This window comes from Lactuca saligna, chromosome 8, assembly GCF_052625555.1.
Source record: "Lactuca saligna cultivar CGN05327 chromosome 8, ASM5262555v1, whole genome shotgun sequence".
Taxonomy (NCBI): domain Eukaryota; kingdom Viridiplantae; phylum Streptophyta; class Magnoliopsida; order Asterales; family Asteraceae; genus Lactuca; species Lactuca saligna.
Genome location: NC_136424.1, coordinates 127372664 through 127382625, shown reverse-complemented (window position 1 = coordinate 127382625; position 9962 = coordinate 127372664). Strand labels below are relative to the sequence as shown.

The 9962-nt window shown below is 27.5% G+C and overlaps 1 protein-coding gene across 1 annotated transcript; it reads right to left on the bottom strand.

Annotated features, from left to right (window-relative positions):
• Positions 1 to 5224: 5224 nt before the first annotated feature.
• LOC145012408 (uncharacterized protein At5g01610-like) lies at positions 5225 to 6769 on the bottom strand. Its single transcript, XM_078971211.1, has 2 exons — positions 6032 to 6769; positions 5225 to 5816 (listed from the first exon to the last, which is right to left on the bottom strand). The coding sequence occupies exons 1-2, from the start codon at positions 6503 to 6505 to the stop codon at positions 5751 to 5753; spliced, it is 540 nt and encodes a 179-aa protein (XP_078827337.1). The 5' UTR covers positions 6506 to 6769; the 3' UTR covers positions 5225 to 5750.
• Between the last annotated feature and the right edge of the window lie 3193 nt (positions 6770 to 9962).

The window sequence follows — 9962 nt, the reverse complement described above, 5'->3', positions numbered from 1 at the left end:
CCCGTTTGCAAGTTGGTCCAAGCCTCCTTACATAGGTTGGGCTTAATATTAATTTATACTTTATAATTTAACTAGATTATAGCCCGCGTTAAACGCGGGAAACGCATAAAAAAATATATAATCGTTTATAGATATTGTATAATGATTATAAAAAAATATATGGTTATTGGTATTATTGAAATATGTAGAAAATACATTGAAAACGATAAATATATATAATCATTGAAAGATTTCTTTGTAGACATCATTTTTTGTTTTATTAGTTGAACGATTTTCCTCGTTTTATATAGTTATGATATTTATATATTTATAAGCATTTTAATTAAACGTTCATTGCATAATAATGTTACCTAATTTAAACATATATTGACAATCAATATACCGTTTTTTCTATTGCATTAAATATTAACAACTATTTCATTTATTCAAATAAAGTTATGTAATATAATTTATAAAATGTTAAATGTTATATAGATTTAATTTTAGTATATCATTAATGGAGATTCTTTTCTAAATCATGATTGGTTTATTTTAAATTGATTATAAATATAAATGCTAGCTTTTATGTTTATTCTTATTTATTTAGTGTTCGCAAAAATTTTGTATTAGTTTTGGCGTAACTTTGAATAATTTTAGTATATCATCAATTTAATTTGATATATCTGTCAATTATATGAAATATCAAATAATGAAATTTCATTACTATTGTGATAATTTAGTTTATATATTGTATTTTCATTAATCTTAACGGTCTTATTTTTTCTAATAAACGTAACGTTTTTACTAAATGTACTTTTTACAAATCTCCTAATATCTTATAATTTTAATCTTACTTTATAATTTTTCATAACTATGTTATTTTCAAGATTGACTGCTTTAATAGTGTTTTTTTTTTTTTTTTTTTTTTTTTTTTTTCAGTCTATTCAATTTTATATTTCATTGTACAACATTATCGTTTGTATGTATTTTGAATTTTCATTTTAAAAATGTTTAATGTTTACACCTTGATATTAATTTTTTTAATAAACTCATGTAATAATTATGGAATATATATATCTCATTTTAATTAACATTCACTTCGTTTATTATATCAAATTCCTCATTAAACGGGTATATTTTTGGAAAATAATAATTATAATATGACAACATTATCTAAAACGTAAATATTTGATATACTTTTGGAGAAAAAAAAATCAGGATCATTAAAAAAAATTTATATAAAGAAAATACAAATTTAAATTTGTTAAAATTATGGATGAAATTACTGACAAAAATTTATTTTGGAAGGAGTCGTATTTTGTAAGGTATAATAATATTACAAAATTTGAAATATTTATATTTGTTGTGTAAATTAATAAATTTTATTGTTACTATACGAAGATAAAAAAGTAGGTTGATATGATATATAAAAACATAATAATTTCAATGATATTTTAAAATCATGCCAAAATTAACCGGATTCTTATGACATAAAAATTTTAAAAAAATCATCATCATCTCTAATATATAAAAATAATATTTTCGTAATTAATGTCAGTTCCCAGGATAGTTAATTTTTGTTTTGTTAAAGGTACCTACTACCTTTTCATGTTTATTTGAAAAGTTTCAGAAAAGTAGTTAACTTATTTCATGTAATTTGTGACAAAGAAAATCGAAATATATAAATACATACATTTGATATAGGAGCAAAAAATGATCGAAAAAAATATAAAAAAATGAAAGAAGGTACTGACCTTCTAACGCACAAGAGTGAATGTTGATAGTAGAGAATGATGATGGAAGTTATAACCAATATTAACGATGTTGTAGGAGAATGTTTGAAGAAAAGAAACGATTGAAAATAAATGTGAGTCGCGGATTCAATGGTGAATCGTATATGTATGTGATAATTTGAATATGATTTTTCGGTATTAATGATTTCCTAATAAAAAAAGATTTTATATTACTGGTTTACTAATATAAACGGATTTATATTAATGGTTGATGTTAAGGTCTTGATTGAAATGATTTGTTAGTAATATATTTTTAAAATTGATCATATTAAAATCTTCATAACTGAAAATTCAAGATGTAAAATACGGAAAACTTTTATTGGAATTAAATAAATTCCATTTCAACGAATGTAAGTTATTGATTGATGATTGGAAAATATTTATTGGAATTAAATACATTCCATATAGGGAAGATGATGTCAGCAATTTAATCTAAGGGTGGAAAAAATAAGATTGAAATACAATCAATGGTCCAGATTATTTAAGATGATGTCATAAAGTTTCTCTTTTAGTAATATTTAAGATGTTCAAATCATTGCATATTTATTGATTCCTATTAACTATAGCTATTGGATAAGTGGCGTTATGAACATGAAGACTTTGGACTTTAACTACCTATGACAACTTGAGTTTAGAAGCTTGTGGTGACGTTCTTGGAAAAATTAGTTCCTTCCAAGGCTATTTTAATTGACTTATTAAAGTTGATTGATTATTTGCTAAAGATTGGATGGATTTGAATATTAAATGTTAAATGTTAATAAGCTATCAATATATTGATGGAACTCGTGGAGAAGTTTGAATTTTCCATATTGGCATTGAATATCTATTTTCCACAATGTTTTATTTATTTTTTATTTTTAACATCATAAAATCTTTTTTTAATCTCTATTATAAGTGTCTATACATGCAATTATTTATATATCTTTTTGAGTACATTTCTTCGATTTCTTCACAATTATGCATAATTGCAAAAATGCAATCATGCATCTTAGGTGGACATAGTCAACCACAATACAAGATTTTTTTTTTAAACGCCAACTAACATACTTCTAATTACCACATATCTCTCCTAGTGAGACTTGAACTCATGATCTCTTATTTGAAAAAGACACTCATTATCGTTATGCCAAAAACCATTTGATACCACAATACAAGTTTGGATGATTATGCAGATAAAGAATGGAACAATTTATTTGTCTTCACAATGATAATCACCTTTGATGGTATTAAGGGAACTTACAAATACTTTCCCTTTTTAGGACATTCAATATGGCATAGGAGACAATTTTCTAAACAATAACACTCTGAAATAAATTCTTAAATAGAAAGAGATATAAGAGCGACCAACTGTTTGTGAAACATATACATTAACTTATCAACTTATAACTCACGAGTATAAATTCACTTCACAAGCATCCTTCGCAAGAACACAATTAGGGTAGTTGCTAAAAAATAGTTATGCAAACCATGAATTACTTGTGTGTATATTCATGATGGAAATTCAAAGATTTGGTGGTCATTTGCATTTTTTTCTTTCTAAAAAAGGTGGGTCATTGGATGGTAAAGTGGATCCTTACGTGGTCATTTCAGTGAATAATGTTTTCTTTAAATGCTCCTTGAAATAATTTGTGGGTTATAAGGTTTTTGGTATAAAACAAACGGTTTAAACTCATCTTTACAGACAATTTCTTCTTTAATTCGAGCTTGTTTAAAAGCCAAAAGCCAGTTACTAAACATGCCCTATAAGAAAAGTTCGTACCTATAATAACAAAATTAGCATGTTACCCAAATAAACCACTTATCTATTATTCAAATATCATTTTATCTAATCTTACACATTTTAAAAGTTTAAAACTACTTTTGCCAAATATTTTTATACAAAAAAAAAAAAAAAAAAAAACTTCCAACTTGTTTTTGCTAAACATGCCCTAAATATACTATTAGCATGTTGAAGTGGGATGCTTGCACATTACGTTAAGATGACTTCAAGTAGTATTTTGTGTGTGTGTGTGTAAATTACGTGTCAACATGAGGTTTCAATATCGTTTATTATTTTTACTAAAAACTAAAATAAGTATTGATTAATGAAAGCATGTTTTGACGACTACACATGATAAATGTTGATTTTATGTAATTTGAATGTCATGCGTAATCATCCACTTGTTTTACATGATTTTGAGATTAACATGTTTTTGTTACACAACCATATTATTATGGTACATTAGACTTATCGTTTTTTTAGTGTTTCCCATGATCAACTTTATGAGTTTATCATGAATTAGTAGAGGAAAAGAGAAGATGATCATCTAGCTCACTGTTAATAACATCCGAACAAGATTGTTTTTAGTGATCATCTTTTGGAAGATAGCTTTACTAAGAACTTTTATGTACTAGCATCTAGTGTTTATATTTTGTAGTGTATATATTAAGAAGTTTCGAGCATCCATTAAATACAATAAGCGTAACATTCTACATAAATTTGATGATGGTTTATGAACAAAAACGACAATTTCTGTGTTTTGAGTGAGAATTTGATCATGTTCGATATGAACATAGTCGAAATCTTCATTCTTGATCTCACTTTCAATGTCAAGGGCATAATAGTAATTTACAAAGTCAATTATTAGAGATTTGGAGCTACAAAATATCAATAACGAATATAATTATTAAATGCTTAAATGGAACCTTAACAAATCACTAAGTTCTTTCCAAAAACCGAATCTTATCAAAGTGTCAAATTTATTGAATTTTAATCATTTTTTATTTGATATACAAGTTTGGGGAGCAACCGTTTTCAAAATTTTAGTGGTCCAAATAAAGCTTTTAGCCATTTTCACATATTCCATAGACAAAGAGTATTTTTTTTGGACCAAAAGTAAGTCATAATTGATACAACAAGTACACTTCAAGCATCTACATCTCACTAATGATTTGGATACATATAAACATTGCAACAAAAGTTAAACAATCTCCTCCTACCACTCAAATACTACTTTTTAAATAATCTTAAATTCTTCATCAATATTTTATTACACATATTTATTTACACATGACAATACATAGTTTTTAACATTTTGACCTTTGACCAAACAAAAAATTACAATTTCTCATCTCATCCAAAATTGATGTCTAAAACGTATGATTTATAGATTTAACTTGTATAAATAATTAGAAAAACATTCAAATGGTCTATAAAAAGTTAGATGGACCTACTAACCTAACATTATATTGACAACGTATTTCTTTAAATTTATTACTTAATTCACCAACATAAGTAGGTGACTAAATCTACTAACTACCCACCTCCCTTCTCTACTCCTACATTATCTACAAGCAACCTACAATACTCGATAATGTATTAAACTTGTAAAATAAATATTTAAATTATATATATAACATTTGGCTTTTGGTTTAAGGGAATTGCAATAGGGAAGAGTGAAAGATTGAAATGGTGACTACAAGAATGCAATTTTATTCCTTTATTTCTTCTATCAAAGAAACTTATGACTACAAAAAGAGAACTGATTTGCCAACAACTGTTTTATGTTCATACTCCTAATGAATTTAAGTGAAATAAACACGTGTCATCACCTGGTTTGTAACCTTTGATCCTTGCTCCACTTGTATAAGAACTTGCATTCCTTGTGTAAATCCGATAGGATTGAAATTGAATCTCAATGAATCATGGAAGCAAGGTCATTTTGTCACTTGCTTATATGGTGTGTTTATGTATATATCGTGTTTTCTTCAAGTTCAATCCATTGTGAAAATGTTGCATAGACAGAAGCTGACATTCGAGACTAGTTTGCAGAATCTACACTATACAAAGAAAACCGAAAAAGGAAGCACACGAGATTTTTGTTTTTTTTGTTTTTTTTTTTTGACTTCCTGAAGAACAAGTGTAGATGCAAGAAATGGAAATACCCATAACTTGATTGAGAAATTGTGCCACTTCCAATCATCTTTAAGTTTCAAATTTCATAAAAGTGTCATCAAATGTTCTTGATGCTTGCTTTTCTGGATTCCCAGCTTTCTTGATAGAGTCTGCATAGCATATCAAGAACAAAAAAAGATTAATTTTTTCATCACCATTGCTGATCCCCAAAATTCTTATGAACACCAATTACATTGATATCAGAATGAAACAGTTAGTCTATTGAGCTGACTAGCAGAAGCCCAATAACAGAAGGTGAGATTAAGAAGAAATTGACACATTAAGAAGTTAAAGATGATTGGATTGGATTGGAATATTAAATTACCTTGGATACAGTTTGAACGATGAGCTCATTTGAAGAAGCCAAACATTCCCTTGGTGTTTCAAACGAAGATAGAGAAAATTGCTTAGAAACAACACCGACATCGAAGTAAATCAATCCGGAACTGGGTATATCGACCCGGATTTCCTTAACAGGAAACCACAAAAACAAATCCTGGGCGGAAATACCCGACAATCCATCGATCTGACCATACGTCAAGGTACCGGAAACATTCTGATCGTAGTGCAATTCGTCCTCAAACTTAGCATTACAAGCTTGATCCAAATGCACTTCGAATCGACCGGAATCATCAATGGTGAAATTGGTGACACCTTTGGGTAACAAACCCATGGGCAATCCGTTTGATTTAAGAACTTCGTATATGGTTTTAGTTTCTTCGGAGGTTGAAATGCAGAAAACGGTGGCAATTGTGAGCAGAAAAACAATTGGGGATAGAAGTGGTTGAAGATTAAACATGTTTTGTGGTTGAATTTTTAGGGCATATGAAGTTCGATGGTGATGATGATGATATAATATAACACCTGGAATTGCTAGGTGTTTGGATGTTTTTGTGTAGGGTTTAAGGGAATCGGAGATATAGAGATAGAAATAGATGGAGAAGAGAGTGTTGTTGCCAGCAAGAATACAGAGGGGATTAGGAGAATGATGAATTATTGATGCTTGTATTCTAGGGCTTTGTTTGGGTCATCCATAACCAATCGGGTAGATCCATGTGGACGTTTGTACCCAAACTTAATATATATTCATATTTATATGTATATATAAACTATGAAATCTCAATAACATCATTTTTAGCAATAGCTATTGTTTGCCTTTTATGATTTTTATTTATCTATTTGAAAAAGATGTTATATATATATATATATATATATATATATATATATATATATATATATATATATATATATATATATATTATATTTGAATGAAAATAATATGATAAAAGATATCTTAAACTTTTTTTTTAAGTAAACAAATTAAAAACAAAAAATAAAAATTAAATGGTTAATATAGTTCAACAATATCAATATATTGGAAATGCTTAATTCTTAAAATGGTAAGCATTCAAGTCTAGCAATGGATAAAAGATATAGATTTATGAGTATAAATTAGTGGGTGTCTGATTTAGACGTTTAAAAAATAATAAAAATATTTACTTTAATATTTTAATAATTTTTCTTATACTATGAAATTGTTCTTTATATTTTTGCTAAATTTTTTTATATTATTTATCAAAAATATATTTTTTTTGTAAATATTTTTGTTGTTGCAATGATATTCAAAAAATCATTTCAGAACAAAAAAAAAAAAAAAAAAAAAAAAAAAAAAAAAAAAAAAAAAAAATTCTTATGGTGAACAATGAAGTGTTATTTTGAAACATTGAGAAGGTATGGAGACATTTTCCAAAAAAAGAATTATATAAAAATATAAAAAATATATAAAAAAAACTTAAATAAAGAAGAACCAAATTTGTAGTGGTATTTGTAAAATTTATGACTATTTTAAGACATTAAAAATTATTTAGTTATTTTATGGCAAATTATAAGCATAAGCGATTAGATTTAAGCTAAAAAGGTGACATTTTTAATACGCATTAGATTACAGTACAAAATGTTTGATACATTTTTTTATTAGATTATATAATTGTAGGCAAAATATATATTTTAAGTATTCGGTATTATCTATTTTCTCTAAAAACAAACAAAAGGGTTGACCAAGAGGTCAAAGTATCATTACTCCATTAGCTTAAGTAATACTCCATTAAACAAAAAAGTATGCAATTAGCTTTTTGTTTACACTTCGGACTCTTTCACTCAACACTAATACCCTATGTTGAGAGAAATTGTTAGACATCATTCAATACCAAACATTAGTGGTCACATGTTACAAACTAGGAAATTATAGTGTCAAAAATAGTTATTATTGTGTTTCAATCATCATAATTTAATACAATGATTGCTTATGTGCTTAATAATATTCTCTTTCTCTCATGTCATATAAAATTACTTGTTGATCTAAAAGACAACTAACATAATGGAATAGATTGCATTTTCTATTTCTCATTATTAAATAACTATTCAACTTACTTTAGAAAAACTATAACTTTTGATTTAATACAAAATAATATTAAATAATATAAGAAAGTGTGGTTTTAGATATCTGAAATATCACGATATACAATTATCGTCGATTAGGCATGGCATTATGCTAACATGCACCAAATAATCCAATTTACAGAAATATCTTCGTCTCAAATTTTCCATTCATGTGTTTAATAAAATTCGGTTTTTCATCAGTAATCATTGTATCTTGTTAATTACTTCTTAATCTAACATATTTTATTTATTCTAATTTAAAATCTCTATTAATATTAATAATTAATCAAAAAATTCATATTTATCCAATGTTCTAAATTTATAGCAGGAGCAACTGTGGGGTATGCATCCGGTTTTCATGGCAATCCATGTGGATTTGATCGTATGTTTTTTCACGCGCCAGGGAAGGAGCGTGTGATTTAGGAAGTGATCAAAACATCTATTGACTTGACACATGGCCCAATCATCTTATTTTAAGCCTTTTTAAAATATATAATTAAATAATTGTGTGGGAATAAGTCAAAAACAGGGGGAAAAATCATGTGCATCCGAGAGGGTAGGGCTGGCATTATGATAATTATTAAATAATTTTGTCTTTGCATGCTGGACCACACGTCACTCCATGATGCCAGTTTTGTTATGGTGATGTGGAGCCTTATGTACAGCTCTCTTGCCACGTCGTACTTGTACTCTTACATGGTATGTACGGGTAAGAGATTAGGATTAGTACACTAAACGAATAAGAGTATCTAAAAGATAGTTTTTGAGCTTAAACTATAGTAGAGTTTTTTAAGTTTGTCTGTATAGATAAATATAAAGTTGTTTATTTATAACTCGGTGAAACTATTTATCAGGTTGTTGATGACATTATTTTGTTAATTTAAGTGTTTTTTATAGCTGTTTATTAAATTAATTATTTGTAATTAGTTATTTATGTTTTTATATATATCGTATGTTTAACGTATTTGTTGAAAAATTAACGTTTACCAGAAAATTGTTATATGAAAAGTTTGTCGATAGGTGATAAAAATAATATTTCATGAAAATTTTAGTACTCTGCTAACTAACCAAGTGATTAACACTACTCTAACATCCGTTGTGGTGATATTTGTGTTGTTCGTTATGTTATGTGTAATATATTGTGATTTATATGATTGATTATCAATCGAGAGATTGATGAGTATTGAAAAATAAATCATTATTGAGAGATTGATTATCTTGAGAGATTGATACTTGATTGATAGATCAATTATGATTGAGAGATATAACACATTTGATAGATTGATTATGATAGAGAGATTGATCTTAATTGAGAGAAAGATTATTAATTTAGTTATTGATCACCGTCGAGAGATTGATTATTAATAAGATAGATACTTAATGAGATAGATCATTCATGAGATAAAAAGGATGTCAACGGGGGCAAACGGGACGGGGATTGCATCCCCCTCCCCCGCCCCCAAAATCTTCCCGTTCCTCCGCACCTGCCCCCTCCCCCACCCCCGAATTCCCTTTCTGATCCCGCCCTCGCTCCCGTTCTCCCGCCCCCAATTGATTTTGGGCTATCTTATTTGGGCTAAAATAAGTTTTTGTTTAGGCTAAAAGAAACTAGTTTTTCGGTAACAAATATATATTTATAACATAATTTTATATGTTACAAACAACTTAAAAACATGTTTGTTGTTGAATTTTTATACGTAAAAATCATTTTATTGTTTATTATATTTATATAATTAATATATATCAATTTATATAATTTATTAACGGGGCCCCCACGAGGGTTTCGGAAGGGGACTACCAACCCTCGTCCCCGCCCC